At 43.2% G+C, this 15,994-nt stretch overlaps 1 protein-coding gene across 2 annotated transcripts in view; it reads left to right on the forward strand.

Moving 5' to 3' along the window:
- The window catches only part of IRAG1 (inositol 1,4,5-triphosphate receptor associated 1), an 80,678-nt gene extending 65,337 nt beyond the window's left edge, over positions 1–15,341 (forward strand). For both annotated transcript variants that reach the window (XM_044919326.1, XM_021685770.2), the window contains 3 exons: positions 7,808–7,927; positions 9,681–9,815; positions 13,827–15,341. In XM_044919326.1, coding sequence (XP_044775261.1) covers positions 7,808–7,927; positions 9,681–9,815; positions 13,827–14,070 — 499 coding nt within the window. In that variant the 3' untranslated portion in view covers positions 14,071–15,341. The remainder of the gene's footprint in view (positions 1–7,807; positions 7,928–9,680; positions 9,816–13,826) is intronic.
- The last annotated feature ends 653 nt before the right edge of the window (positions 15,342–15,994 follow it).

The raw sequence follows: 15,994 nt of genomic DNA on the forward strand, positions 1-15,994 counted from the left end.
CCTCTCAGAACTTTCACCTTGTGTCTTTTCTCACTTGGTAGAATATACACCTTTATTCTTCCTTCTTCTTTGCCTTAAGACAGCTTTAGTCCTTCATTTTTCATTGCTGTTAGAATAGTTTTGCTTGACCTGACTAGGAAAGTCTATGTTGGGTCCCTTTTCAGTACAGACAAGCTCCCAAGCTCCCCACCCCCCAGACTCAGCCTGTTTTACTCACCTCTCAGTATATGTAACCACTAATCTATCATTCAATGACTCACCCACTTTAGTCTTGAAGTTTGTCCACGAATTCCTTACTTTGACACCTCACCCTCTGTAAGCGTACAGGTCCTTCATGTTGTGTAGGGCATTTTTGTTTCTATCTTTGTTTCCTTATTTTCTAGATCATTACAAAGAAATTGTAAAGGGGTGACAAACTAACAACAATGTGGAAGTAACCAAGGTTACAAAGACATATCAAGTCCCTAGAGTCATAATATTTACTCCACGATCTCTGAATCTCTCCAGAAATGGTTACTTGATGCCCTGAGTGAGAAGACACTAAAATTCCCCCTTCCAATCCTGCCTTTGGGTGCACCAACCTCTTCTCCAAAAGGGCCCCCAACAAGGCCCCATTCTCTATTCTTGGCCTATAGAACCAATCAAAGAAAAAGATCTATGTCTTCACTCTGAAAAAGACTCTAATCACGATGGAGCAGGGCTTGGACTCTGTAGAACTATTGCTCATGTCAGCTGACAGCTTCCATCTGAGGCAATGGAGATCATCAAGAACCTGAGCTATCCTTGGTAAGAGAAAGTGAGATACAAAATTAAGAGCAGCAAGCATTGACCCCAAATCAGAAGCAACAATGAATGAGGATCAATAGTGGCATCACCATTCCAAGAGTTTAGAACCAGGAGAGACAGGGACAGAGTGGGGATTGAGACAAGTTAAGCAATAAGTTTAAGGAAGGTATCTGTAGCTCACTCTTTTCTACCCAGAGAGACTACCATGATTTTTACCCATGCTGTGGCTGACTTGCCTATTGGGAATATACCCAGCCTATAAAGATGGCTGCAAAAAGGGGAGGACATATTCAAAAGAGGAGGGAGTCTAACACTAACAGTAGCTTCCCCCTCCTGGATTTATGAAAGGTGCTAAGTGATTTCCATCTGAATTCATGAAACTGGAAATATTAATAGATTGCCAAGAGGCTAACATTGAGACAATCTGTGAATTAAAATAAATTCCTATCTTCTGTTTCAACTCAAGTACAGTCAATTCTAGCTACCTTCTCCATATTGTTAAAGAGAAAAAAATGCATTATAAGTTAATATACATTGCTTTCTCGATTGTTGTACTTAGCTTGATTTAAAGTGATTTCACATTTCCCTAAGTATACATTGACCAGGCAGGAAGGGAATTGGCTAAGCATGTGAAAGATGATAAGAAGATCAAATTACCTATGGCGAGTTCTCAAGCAAATACCTGAGAGCTGACTGCACTGCCCAATGTGATTTGAGAGAATTCTGAGTGTTGCTATTGTAGGTCACTTCATAGTAAATTGTTCTTCACTCAGGGAAGGTCTAGGGATATGCAGAATTAGAAGAAAATACACAGAATAATATTTAAAATTAATCTTAAAGATTAAAACAGAATAAAGCTCATGATGAGTTCCATAAATAGGAAAAGCTATTTATAGACTTATTCTTTCATTCTTTTGACAATTAATCACCAAGGTCTAGGTTTCTAGAATACACTCAGGAGTTCACAGTCTAATGGGAAAGGCAGATGGGAAACAGCCTATTATAATACAATGTGATGGATGATATCATAAGGAAGTACAGGTTGCTAAGGCAACAGTAGACAAGAAAATGAGCACCTTAACCCAGATTTGGTATAGGTGGGGAGGGGTGCCTCAGAAAATGTTTCCTCTAGGAATTTACTTTTAAAGTGAAACCTGAGGGACGCCTGGGTGGCTCAGTCGGTTAAGCATCTGCCTTCGGCTCAGGTCATGATACCAGGGTCTTGGGATCAAATCCTGCATTGGGCTCCCTGCTCAGTGGGAAGCCTGCTTCTCCCTCTGCCTGCCACTCCCTCTGCTTGTGCTCTCTGTCTCTCTCTCTGACAAATAAATAAATACAATCTTTAAAAATAAATAAATGAAAATAAAGTGAAACCTGAAAGTTATATAGTGAACTGGAGGTTAACAACATTCCAGGCTCTGAAGTGAGAAAGTATGGAGTAGTTAAGAAATAATAAGATGATGTGATAGGGGTGCCTGGGTGGCTCAGTCATTAAGCGTCTGCCTTTGGCCTCAGGTCATGATCCCAAGGTCCTGGGATCAAGCCCCGCATTGGGCTCCCTGCTCAGCAGGAAGCCTGCTTCTCCCTCTCCCACTCCCTCTGCTTGTGTTCCCTCTCTTGCTGTGTCTCTCTCTCTGTCAAATAAATAAATAAAAAATCTAAAAAAAAAAAAAGGATGGTGATAATTACTATTATTTACAGCATGCTTACTTTATGCCAAGTCCTGTTCTAATTGCTTTACATTAATGATCTCATTTAATCCTTACAATACACCCATGAGGTAGGTATTAATATCAATATTAACTATTAATATTAACTACTAATATCCCTATTTTATAATATGTGGAAATAAACTCAGAGAAATCACTTGTCTGATGTTACACAGTAGTAGATAACAGAACTCATGCTCTTAACCTCTTAATAGACACTCCAACTAGAAGAATGAAAAGAAGTGCAGTATGACTGGAGAAAAGAGGATGCATTTAAGGGCTATTTTTATAAGAAGTCTTTTTAAAAAAGATTTTATGTATTTATTCATGAGAGACAGAGAGAGGCAGAGGCACAGGGAGAAGCAGGCTCTGTGCAGAGCAGGGAGCCCAATGTGGGACTTGATCCCAGGACGCTGGGATCATGACCTGAGCTGAAGGTAGATGCTTAACCAACTGAGCCACCCAGGCGCCCATGAAGTCTTGTGAGCTATTTTGAATGACATGGTGACTGGCTGGGCATGAAGTAGAGCGTGGGATGGGAGCAGAGGGTGTACACAGAGCAGTTCACTGAGTGATTAGCAAAGCCATGGATGTGAATGATGCACGGAATTAGTTTCATAAAAGGGGCAATTATAATGATAGATCACAGAGAAATTTTCACTATAATCTCTAAAATAACCATTTTTCTACATTTTTGAAGCAGCCAGGGTAAATTGCCTAAAGGTTTTGTATGACATCAAATATGTATAGCGAACTCCCCTTTGCTGATAGTATTCTGAAATGAATTAGCCCTCCATCAACTAGTAGTGTACCCCAGGAATCTTAGATTGAGTAACAGGAGTAAGGAAGGTCTTCTAGCTCAGTTCCCCTGGGCTGGGCTTGTCTGAGGTGATCAAGACATCACTGAGCCCAAAAAGGTAAGATCTGCCCACTGGAAAGAATTGCAGTCACTTTCAAATATTGCTTACCACATGGAAAAAAAATAGACTCTAACATAACTCCCAGTTAAACAATACATTTTGACTGAAGGACCCCTCACATTACTGAGAACTAAGCACAATGACAAACAATTTTGACCCGGTGGACATGAGAAAACAATGAACCTAATTTTAATGAATCATCCCAGAAAGAAAGCACGCAAGATTTCAGGCTGGGAATAGATGCCAAGATCCATCTGTGTTTGGCCCAGAAGTCTCTAGGGTGGGCACAGGCTGTGCTCAGCTCCACGTTTACAGGCACGAATAGAGATTCCTTCAGCTCAACCCAAACACTGGGTTATCAGGAAATAGCCATTTACAGAAAGGACCTGCCCACTTTACAAGATTAATAGGCAGACTGGATAAGCCACAGTGAAGTCAGTGTAACTCAACAAACACTTAAAGGCACTTACTGTATGCTAAACAAAATTGTAACTCAAGCACAGTCTCTCTCTCTCTCTCTGTGATCACAGTCATATGGAGGAATGGATAGGTATATAAAACATAAAAATGCCCTCTCTCTGAGTTATGCTGTAACAGACGCGCAATGAGAACATGAGTGAAGGAGAAATCAACTTTAACCAGAAGGTGTGGGAGAGGGCAAAACACTGGGAAAGATTCCACAGAGGAGAAGGTATTTGAGCTGAGTCTTAAAGATACACAGCAAGAAACTTCCAGGTAGTTAGAGAAGATATATAAGGAACTATTAGCTCAGTCTAGGGATCAGGAGATAACAGCAAACATTTTACATATTGTGTGTTTCCCCTACTTTCCCACCCTACTTTCAGTATTAAACCAAAGGCTGTCCCAGCCCATCTCACATTCTAAACAAGCACCCTTTAAAAAAAGCATCATAAGCCATGGCCCAGCCTAACAGCAAGAATGGCTTCACTCAGCAGATACCCTGGAACCCCACACACCACTCAGAGCCCCAGGAAAAGACTTCTACTGAAGTCAAGGAGGTGTGAAAAATGCATCTTGACATGAATTTGGAAGATCAAGGTGAGAGTCCCAGCCAGGCCCACTGAGTACCAATAATGTGAACTTAGGCAAGTCACTTAATCAACCTGAGCTTGGGTTTCTCGTCTCACAGATGGGATAATATCCTGCGTGGGTGGCAATTAGTGTAGTCAAGAGCATGGGCACGTGTCAGATTACACAGGGTCAAATCCAAACTCTACCACACACTGGTTGTGTAATCTTGGGCTGTTATTTAACCTCTCCGAGCCTTGGTTTCCTCACCTGCTAACCTGAGCACAATAGTATTACCTATCTTATGGGTCATTCATGAGTCTTAAGTGAAATCTTACCACAGAGCCTGATACATAAGATAAATGTTAGCTCTTCCTATCATTGGGAGGATCAAGTGAGGCAATGTATGTAAAAGCATGTTAAGAACTGAAGCCCCATAGGTGAGTGAGTTGGACAAGGTGATCGATATAACCTGGGACAGTTGGGCCCTGACAGAAGATCCTTATGTTAAGGGGTCACTGAGATGGGCTTCCTGGCTGTACCAGGGAAAAGTTTTAGTCTCTAGAGAGCAGTGACCTGAGGATAGTGGAAGTTTGAGTTCCTCTGATTCTGAAGTATCACAGTAATATAAATCAAGTTCTCCTTTAAAGATATAAATAATCACCTGGTAATTTACCAGCTTGGATTTTTTTATGGATCAGGTTTGGAAGAACCTCAGATTGCTCCCCAAATTTACCAATAAATTTATTACATAAGTAATAGTGATGATGAGGAGGATAAACATCATTTGTTGAGTACTATATTCCAAAAAGTTTACTTACATTTCTTCGTTAATTCGTATACTACCATCATCAGATACATATTATTACCCTCATTTTACAGTTGAGGAATCTAAAGTTCAGGAAGTGTTAAGAATTTGCACATATTGCAGCTGGAATTTGAACCCATGTTTGCCTCAGGCAGGTTCTTTTCCTCTACACTCCACTGTCCTTCATACATATTTGTCACTAACCTCTTAGGTTATTCAGCTATAGATAAAAGAAATTAAAAGGCTGATACCAATATTTCATTTCTAATATATAAATATATTTCATAAAAGAATTGCTTTCCCTGCCCTTGGCTGTAGCTATGTTTTTCTGCTCTGTTCCAATCATTTGGACAAATAGGAAACTGCACATTAGGCAAAGGTCACATGGAAGGGAGTGGATAATATAATTTGCAAAAGGAGAAATGTTATGAATAGCTGATATTTTTAGAATGTTATCTTTCTTGTTCACAATGGGTTTTGGTTTCCAGCCTGATAAAATGTAAATTTTACAAGGTCTGAGGAAAACTAAGGGATGGGAAGATGAAACCAAGAATGAGAAAATATAAGGCTCACTGGTAGAGCCCGAGAGGTTGGGGAGGGTAGCAGCTGCAGTCCTTCAGAGTCCTGGCTGAAAAGCTTTGCTCACTGTTTTGCCTTGTTTGAGGGCTCCTCCATGGCATGACTCCCAGTGGGAGTCCCAGACACCTTAGGTGGGCTTCAGGATTTATAGGGAAGGCATGACCATCAGGATACTTCCTATAAACTCATGCTTCCGTACTTCAAATGGACTCCCAGCACTGCCTAGCCATCCTACTATGATTTTCTAGCATATTTGTTTTCCCCCTTCTCACATGACTCATTCACACCTTCCCCTCTCTTCTCAAACCTTCCTAGGCCTATCTACCTCTCACTCTTGGCATATGACCTTGTCTTCCATTTTACAGAGAAAATTTAAGCTATTAGATAGGAGCCCTCTTATCTTCTTTCACCAGATCCCCAACCCACCATCTTCATCACCTTCTTCCCTTTGTTATAACTGAGAAGTTTCTGCACCTTTCTAAGGTCTGTCTCTACTTCCCTTTTCAAAGAATTTTTTCCTTTGGTCATCCCCTTTCTCTCATCCCCTCTTGGGATCACTTCTATCCACATTCAAATTTTGCTTTCATCCCTTGACCCACTTCTTCAGCTACGTATCCCACAACATACTCTTCTACTTCCCTTTTCAGTCAGATTACTGTGTCTAGATCTTCCTCTTTCTTGCCCCTCATTCTTTACTAAGCCCATTCTAATCTGTCTTTGGCTCCCACCATTTCACCAAAGCTCCTCTTGACCTCCATATTATCAAATCTAATAATCTGCAGATTTCTATACTCCTCTGACTTGGACTCTCAGAAGTGAACCTGTGACACAATTAACTCCTCCTTGACATGCTCTCCTCTCTTGGCTCCCAGGACTCTATATTCTCCTGGTTTTCCTCCTACCTCTCTGGCTGCTACTCCTCTGTAGTTTCTTCTCCACCTGAGCTAAAGGCAGAGATGCCCAGGGCTTGGTCCTGGGTCCTCTTCTCATATTTCTTCATACTGTCTCCCTAGACAATCTTATCCATCCCCTTGGCTTTAAATGTCATATATATTCTGATGATGCCAAATGTTATCTCCAGCCTCTAGAGCTCTTCTCCAACTCAATTTGGTATATCCAACTACCTACTTGACATCTCCATCTGGATATTTCACTGGCATTGAAAATTTATCTTGTCTAAAAGTTAACTACTGCTTCATTGCCTCTTTTCAGTTCCTCAAATATCTCTGCATCTTTTGTGTCTCAGGGTCTTCCACATCTGCATTCTCCCCCTAGGATGATCTTCCCTCTGCTATAGATATGGCTGACTTTTCATCTTTCAGGTCTTTGCTCCAGTTAAACCACCTCAGAGAGATCTTTTCTAACCACTCAATCGAAGTAGATTCTCCCCTTGTTACTTTCTGCAGTGCACAGAGTTTTTCTCTTTCATAAAAGTTATCACAATTTGTAATTAACTACATATTTTTTTCTTTCCTTTTTTTGGGCATTCTCTCCTGCTAAGCTCCATGTTGGCAAAGACTATTTCTTTTATCATCTAATGTATCCCCAGTATATTACAAGGTACCTGTGACTTAGTCAGTACTCAGTATATACTTAAATGAATGAAGCAAAAGATGGACTACAGGAATGGAGTGACTGACTGAACATTTGGCCCACCTCCATCTTCCTCACCTTAGTACTACAGAGCTCCCAACAGTTGTCTGTCCACTTATAGCATCTCGTGGAATAAGAGTAAAGGTGGATTTGAGTGCATGAAGAAAAAGGGAACTAGCACATTATTTTATGTTTGGAGGTCTAGGAAGGATTCTTGGACTACAGCCTTTATAAAATCTTGTCTCAGGGTAGAAGGATTGAAATGAACTCAGTCTAGAATGAGTTTCCTCACTTCCGAAAAGCAATCAGGCCAAAGACATGGTTCAGTTTTCAGACACCCAATGTGGCTGAAAGGACACCCTGTACTTCCCTCTTCTCACTAGTGGAAAGACAAATGGGGACCCAGATTGTGAAGCCTCTGCTCCCATGCCGACTTTGAGTTGCCTGGAGGAGATTAACCAGGAGACCAAGGCTAGGATGGAGGAAGAAGCATACAACAAGGGGTGAGTCAGACTTTGTCCACCCTGAGGTCACCTGGTAGGTCTCAGAAGATACCTTCCCACGGTCCTTTCCTGTTTCTTAGAGGATTTAAGGAAGCAACCAGTGGCCCTAGGACCTCCTCACCTCAGTAAAGAACTACATAAGAAAGGACAGTACTGGGGCGCCTGGGTGGCTCAGTTGGTTGGGCGGCTGCCTTCGGCTCAGGTCATGATCCTGGAGTCCCTGGATCGAGTCCCGCATCGGGCTCCCTGCTCGGCGGGGAGTCTGCTTCTCCCTCTGACCCTCCCGACCCTCCCCCCTCTCATGCTCTCTCTCTCAAATAAATAAATTAAAAAAAAAAAAAAAGAAAGAAAGGACAGTACTGTTCCACAGGAAGGACAAGAGGAAGTAGGGTGAGAGGGTGTGGTTAGGCAATAATTAGACTGCCCTCTTTTTAGGCAGAAAGCCACCAGAATGCCACTGCCCAGAATGGTCTGGCAATAGGGCCCCTGGGTGGGTTCCTCTTGGTGGTGCCTGAGGCTTCCTGACACATGCTCAGAGGAGTGATGTTGCTCTCAACAATGCCCAGGAGCAGCTGTAACCCTACTTCCTAGAACTGCCACTGCCATCCCTTCTTTCTGTAAACTGGAGTCCCCCCAACTTCCAACTGTCCCCTTTTCTGATTGAGCTTCAATAACACCTTTGGCCCATTGTCAGTCACTAAGGGGACAGAGTACCAAGCAGGGCCCAAGCCCAGCCAGGTAGAGAAGTATTTCTGACCAGGAGTAGCATCCTGAGCTTCTTCTTTCTCCACAGCTCCTGAAGGAGACACAGCTTCCCATCGTTATAGAACCTGTGGGCTTCTGTGTGGCAGCCATATATACTGCAGTGGGGTTGCCCTGGCCAAACTATGCTTGTCTTAAACATTCAGCTATAGGACAAGCAAAAAGAGTACTGATCCTGGGAGAAGGGCATCAGAAGGGTATCTCTTGGGAAGGCTATCTTTTCACCCACAACTATCTTTTTTTTTTTTAATTTTTATTTATTTATTCATGAGAGACAGAGAGAGAGAGAGGCAGAGGGAGAAGCAGGCTCCCAAGGAGCAGAGAGCCCGATGCGGGACTCGATCCCGGGACCCCGGGATCATGACCTGAGCCGAAGGCAGACGCTTAACCATCTGAGCCACCCAGGCGCCCTCACCCACAACTATCTTTGATACTAAGCATGCATGGGAGTAAACACCTCCAGTGGCTTTGTAAACATTTACTGAGTACCTTTATAGGCCTAGTATGTGCCTGCCACTTCCATAAAACTTCCCAATAAGCCAATGTGATGGGTATCACCCTTCCTAGGTCAAGCTATATGCCTGGCACTTCCTCAGAACATTCCCACACCCTGTAAAATAGGGGCCACACTTTCCATTTTATAGGTGAAAAGCTGAAGTACCCAGGTTACACAGAAAGCAGATATACTGCTCTCTCCACTGAACATTTTGTAGGATAAGAACCCAGTCAGGACTCTGCACCCACACTTTTTCCCTGTCAATTTTGCCACACATTCACATATAAACAGGAAGGATGACTGAGGAGTGAGGGGAAATTGTACTGACATAAGCCACCTTGGGATTCAGTAGAGCTTCCCAGCTTTTTCCTGTTGTGTAGAACCACAGGAAGTGTTTAATTATTGGAGGTGTTCAAGTCCCCACCTCTAGGAACTCAGGAAAGGATGCTCTGTGCCTGGCCTTTCCAGACTCAATTGTTCCTTTTTGCCCTGCAGATACCAGGAAGGTCTAAAGAAGACCCAAGAGCTTCAAGACCTGAAGGAGGAGGAAGAAGAACAGAAGGGTGAATGCCCAGAAGAAGCTGAAGAGGCAGAAGAAACTGAGGAAGAGGAAAAGGACCAAAGAAGCAGGTTGGAGCCCTTGCCATTGCTGAAATGGGTCACAATTCATTTAATTGCACAATATCCCTAAAGGTGCCCACTCCAGGGCAGCAGTGGGTCTGGGGAACAGCCAATAGAGCCCAGCTGGAGGAAGATTCAGCCAGAGTGAGAGGTCTCAGCCTACACGGGTCAACCCTAGTGTTCAAGGGAAGAGCGGTCTACGAAAGCTGGAGAAAATGCTTCACTGTTGAAAGCAAACCTATGCTAGGATGTACCACCTCCCCTAATGAAAGAATCCCTAAGTTTTTACAATGAAAGTACAGTCCCTACTCTAAGCAGCTGGATCCTATTCTCCTTACATCGTCTCTCCTTCTTGGGGGTCCTTTGTTCTTATATTTTAGAGGTCACTAACTATCTACTTCCCCTTTAATGCAGTCAAGCCCAGACCTGGACAACAGCCCTTTCTTTGGCTTCTTTGCATATAGCTAAGACAAGCTAGAACTTCTAACACTTCCATGTACTCAGAAAGAACAAAAGAGAACTAAACAGAATACATGGAATATAAACAGTCTAGTTTACAAAGCACAAGACTGGAATCCTTATCTAGCTAATTTGATCTCAAATTTGAGCTGCTAATCACAGTTCCCTCCTTGTGAAACCACAGGGAAAGTAAGGCTCTCTGTCCAGCTCCTGGTCCGCAGCACATAGCAATGGCTGCCTTTCACATCCATCGTCCAAAAGTATCCTCTTGGTCCTGCTGATCCTGAGAGGCCTCGTTCTCTCTCCCAACCTTTGCTTCCTCTCGGATTTACTTTTTGATCTTGAAAACATGCCTGTACCTCAGGTGATGAATACCAGACATCAGCACATAGAACGGTCCTCGTCCTTCATTACAGGGGTGTAGCTTCCCCTTTTCAGGCCCACTACTGAGGCATCATCTTCTCCGTAACAACTGACACTGCTAACATATGAACTGCCCGCTCACAGTTATAGGGTCCCTTCCTCTGTCACCAAAGCCAGACTGGTCCTAAGAGCCTGTTGTCTTTAATGCCAGGCAATCCCTTCACTCATTCCTGAGTTCTGTAGACACACCGTTGCCTGCAGGCACCTGCACTCAAACATGATTTTCCCCATTAAATTTTGGCATTTGCCTGTTTAAATCTGCTTTATGGAGTTTAGACAATATTAGGCAGATTCCTTTACTTTTCCAGTAACTCTCAGAAAGCAGAAGTCCTCTGGTCAAGTTTAAGTCCCAAGAATAATCTCATTTCATTAATTAAAATGGCCAGTTCCCTAAAATAGTCAAAAGCCTGAACTTACAAAGACCAACCTTCTTTTTTCCTGCAGTTTGTCTGCTTCAGGAAAGAAGTCTGTAGTAGGCAGGGGGAGTGTGGCTTCTTTCTCTCTATCCCACTTGCACTTCTACCCTCTCCTCCAGTTTTGCCAGTGCAGCATCTGACCTCTCTAGGATCAATGCTAGGAAAGGGAACTGAGATGAAGGGGTTGGGAAGGTATTACTTGAATAGATTGTGAGCAGGCTCCAGGGCTTGGCAGGGGTTTAAAGCTGACTTGCTGACTTTGGTTAGTGTGTTGCTTTATGGGACCTCTAGAGAAAACCACTCCTCCCATCTCCCAGCACACACACACATTCACACCATGGCCGAGGTCCTCTCAGCTGCTGGTGCCTTTATGAGATCAAATGCATGTCTTCTAGCTAGCCACTTAAAATCCCTCTCAGTCCTTGGGCAGCTGGAAGTATACCTTCACTGTTCAGCTTCTAAGTAGCATTTCTGGGCAGGATCTGTGATGCCCCATGTCAGCTCTCCTTCTCCTGACTACAATCAGTTGGGGTAAAATGTGTACGTTTGGCTCACTATTGGTAGAAGGACAGCTTTCCCTATCATGGCCTACAACTCTGATGCCATCAAGCATGTCAAAAAGATTCTTGCTCTTCCAACTGCTCATGTGTGAGGCACACACCAGTCCACTGTGTCCCCCAAACCTCAGCATATCGAGCTCTCCAAACAGCATCTCTGAAGCCCCTCTTCCCTAGGCCCAGGTGAGAAGGAAGCCACCTCACCCCTCCCTATGGGAGATCCAAAGTCAAAAACTGATTTCCACAGAGATTCTAATTCTAATCTAATTCTATTTCTAACTCTTTCATAGGCTAGAAATGGGGGACCAGTTAAGGTTCACAAAGCCAGATCTTGACCTCCTCTTCTGCAGTCCCACTTCAGAGTGGGGTGACAGTGGGATTTTCTCCACTCTAGCAGCTTGTTTTGGAGCACAGAAATACAGCCCCAAAGAAAGACTGCATTTTAGCATCCAATTATATTTAAGTAGAAACTAAAGAATCTAAACAGGGCTGAAAGAAAATAAGCTTCCATTTCCAAGCTGTCCCTTCCCAACAGTTGTGAAAATAACCAGATTTTCACCTCAGCTAAGTGCTCACTGTTTTGCTTTGCCTAACTGTTCCTGAAACAATTATCAAATGGATCCCATATGGAAGAAAAACCAGTTGGTACCTTAGCATCTGAGGCAGGCACTCTGAGCCTCTGGTCCCTTTCCAAGGAAGGTATTGTTGAGTCTTTCCATCAGTCATAAGGCATCTTTTTTCTACTAACTAAATTAGAGCTGTCTACTTTTCAGCAAATGGCCTGCATATTGCAGTGTCTATGTGTGCCTCCAGATCTTCAGAAAGCCCTCCTGTCATTTTCCTCACCTCCTCCATTTTTAAAAATAGATGAGGGATTAGAATAATCTCAGGAAACAAACTGAGGGTTGCTGGAGTGATGGGGGCAGGAGGGATGGGGTGGCTGGGTGAGAGACATTGGGGAGGGTATGTGCTATGGTGAGTGCTGTGAATTGTGTAAGACTGTTGAATCACAGACCTGTACCTCTGAAACAAATAACACATTATATGTTAAAAAAAAAAAAGAAGAAGAAGAAGAAGATAGCAGGAAGGGAAAAATGAAGGGGGGGAAATCGGAGGGGGGGTGAACCATGAGAGACTATGGACTCTGAGAAACAAACTGAGGGTGTTAGAGGGGAGGGGGGTGGGGGGATGGGTTAGCCTGGTGATGGGTATTAAGGAGGGCACGTACTGAATGGAGCACTGGGTGTTATACGCAAACAATGAATCATGGAACACTACATCAAAAACTAATGATGTAATGTATGGTGATTAACATAACATAATAAAATTTTTTAAAAAAGAAATAGGAAAAAATTCTAGCCTAGTGAAAGTGTCCAGGATTTCACTAGAGAGCTTGAAGAATGGACTCTGCAAAGCAGGCCATATGACCAAATGTTGTTTCACTAGGCCCCAAAGAGAGAGGGAAAGTTGAAAGGCAGTTGGGAAGAGAGGAAGAGGGAAAAAGGGAGTGAAGCAGCCAAAAAATGGCGGGGGTGGGGAGATGGAAGGGAAGGAAGAAAGAGAGAAAAGGGAGAGTAAAGAAGGGAGAAAAAGGAAGAAGGGAAATTAGGGAGTGAAGATTACTGGGGTTGAGAAAACATCTGGACTAAGCCACTGGGAGGTTGCTGGAGGCTACTAGTCCTCTGGTTGCCCCTGGGATGGTTTGAAGTGAGCTCTTGAGGTTGATCTGGTTCCTTGTCATTTAGCATTGAACATGGAGAGTTTTCTGGGTTTTAGGACAGTTCTTCTACTCTGAACACTGTCAGATGTGGAACTGAGGACAATAAAATATGCGTCAGAACATGAAGGCAGGGGACAGATTAGAACTTGAAACTGATCACTAAATACCACTAAGTGCAGAAAAGATGCTGGTCCCATCTGCATGCATGGGAGTGTGGGTCAGCCAACCTTCTGTCCTGGGGATTGAGAGAGTTCAGATATCAATGAACATCTCATGAATAGATGAGGGCATGTCTGAATGAATGAATGATTAAACGAGTAAAAGGAGTGTTCTAGCCCAGTAGCTCCCAACATCAAGGTTATGGACTGGTGGCATTAAAATCACCTGGGAAAAATTTTAATGTGCCTAATATACTAAACCCTTCTCCTATTTTTTCATTTGACAGCAAACTTGAAGAATTGGTTCATTTCTTACAAGTCATGTATCCCAAACTGTGTCAGCACTGGCAAGTCATCTGGATGATGGCCACAGTGATGCTGGTCTTGACTGTTGTGCTGGGGCTCTACAGTTCCTATAACTCTTGTGTGGAGCAGGCTGATGGGCCCCTTGGGAGATCCACTTGCTCAGCAGCCCAGAGGGACTCGTGGTGGAGCTCAGGACTCCAGCAGGAGCAACCTGCAGAGCAGTAGGAAACCTGACACCCAGTCAGTACCCTGCTCCAGCACACAACTGACTGCCCTTTCCCCAAGCATAGTGTTTCAGGCCAGGTGTGGGCATGGTACTGCTAGCCCATTAGGAAATGAGCAGGGTTCTTTCACACTCAGCACCCGTGTGGGAGCTACGCATACACAGAAACTGATGTTCTTGGAGGATCAACAAAACTGCCCTTGTAAAGCATCTGGTGAATGAAGTCACCTTTATGAAGGAACTCTAATAGAAGGGAAAGTCATCTGCCCCAAGCTCAGATGGCTGGGGAAAATAAAACACCTTCACTGCAGGAGATAGTAAGAAGCTCACTCTCCCTTCCCTTTTTTCCTCTCTGTAGTCAGAAATAAAGAATTAATTATTCCCAAAGGCTAACACTGACCCTGACGATCAGACCTAGAATTTGGAGTCACAACATGAATATCATCCCATTTCCATCTCATCCTCACTGACTCTCCTTCAGCCTCCCCTCCTCCCCTTTGGAACCAGAGTTTCTCTTTACAGAAGTAGGAAAGGTTTCTCAGAAAAATATTTAGGCTGAATTTAGGCCAGTGCTTGAAATGAAATGGGAAGATGTGAGTTAATATATATGCATCTGTATCCACACACAACACATACATACACACAGCATGCATGTGCATGAAGCCAACAACCTTCCAAACGTGTGCTCTCAGTGTGTGTTCTGGATAAAGCCAACCCACAGAATTTTCACTAGGTGTGGGGCAGTCACCAGGCACCTGTTCAATGAGCTCTCCACATGGATTTAAGATGTTTGAAAAACACTGAAAACTCATGGTTTCAACAGTGAACTTGCTGGTCTCCATTTCAAGTGCTAATTCTAAGCTGTTGTACAACACAGTCTATTCCCTATTTGTCCTATCCTATTGAGAGCAGTTAACCCACCTCTCAGGTGAAGGAGGAGACACAGTGTGCTTTCAGCTCCTGTGTGCCCACATGCAAATGTGCAGTTGCACCTTAGTGCTTTAGTTCAAACGGGATTTCCAACCCAAGTATGTTTCAGAACATTCATAATTGTTTAGCATAAAACTGAAGGAGCACATCTCATCTCCAATTTGACTTCTCCCTCCACCTTTACAGCCACTGCTTTCATTCATCCCTCATCAGTTTTGGGGGGTGTTGGTTTCTTGTGGGTTTTATTGTGGTTGTTCTGCTCTTGTTTTTGTTTTGTTGTTGATGTTGTTTTGTTGCTAACATTCATATAGAACTTACTATGAGCCAAGCACTGTTCTAGGTATTATATAGGTATTAATTCATTTAATCCTAAAAAAAAAAAAAAAACAAAAAAAAAAAAACGGAAAAACCTATGAGGTGCGTACTAATCTCCTCATTTTCAGATAAGGAAACTGAAGCACAAAAACACAACTTGCCAAGTACATCCAGTTAGTAAATTATGGGCCTGGAACTCAAATCCATACAGACTGGCCCCTGCACAAAATTGCCTTTTCCAGTGGTCTCCTAACTGCATGCCTTACATTTCAGTCCCACTTCCCCAAGTAGCCCTCCAACCACTCCAGATTATTTCTGGTTCCCAGACTAAATCATTTTCTCATAGTCCTGTTCCTCTACTCACCAGTTTTCCTTCTGCCATTCTCCTCTTTTCTACTGGTTACTCTTCAGAACCAAGTGCAAAAATTATCCCCTCCATACAAGCTTTGATGACCTCGCTCCAACTCCCTACCATACCCCACATAATAGGTCACACCCTCTTCTGTACTTTCTGACACTTTTTAAACATCTTAATTATTGACAATTGTGACAGTATATCACAATAACTTTTTTGTGTTTCTATCTCCCCTACTATTTTCCTCAAAGACAAGAACAATATCTTACCCATTCTCTGGGGTAAGTACCTAGCATGGTGGCTGATACATGGGAGGGTATCATTAA

This window comes from Neomonachus schauinslandi, chromosome 11 (assembly GCF_002201575.2).
Source record: "Neomonachus schauinslandi chromosome 11, ASM220157v2, whole genome shotgun sequence".
NCBI lineage: Eukaryota > Metazoa > Chordata > Mammalia > Carnivora > Phocidae > Neomonachus > Neomonachus schauinslandi.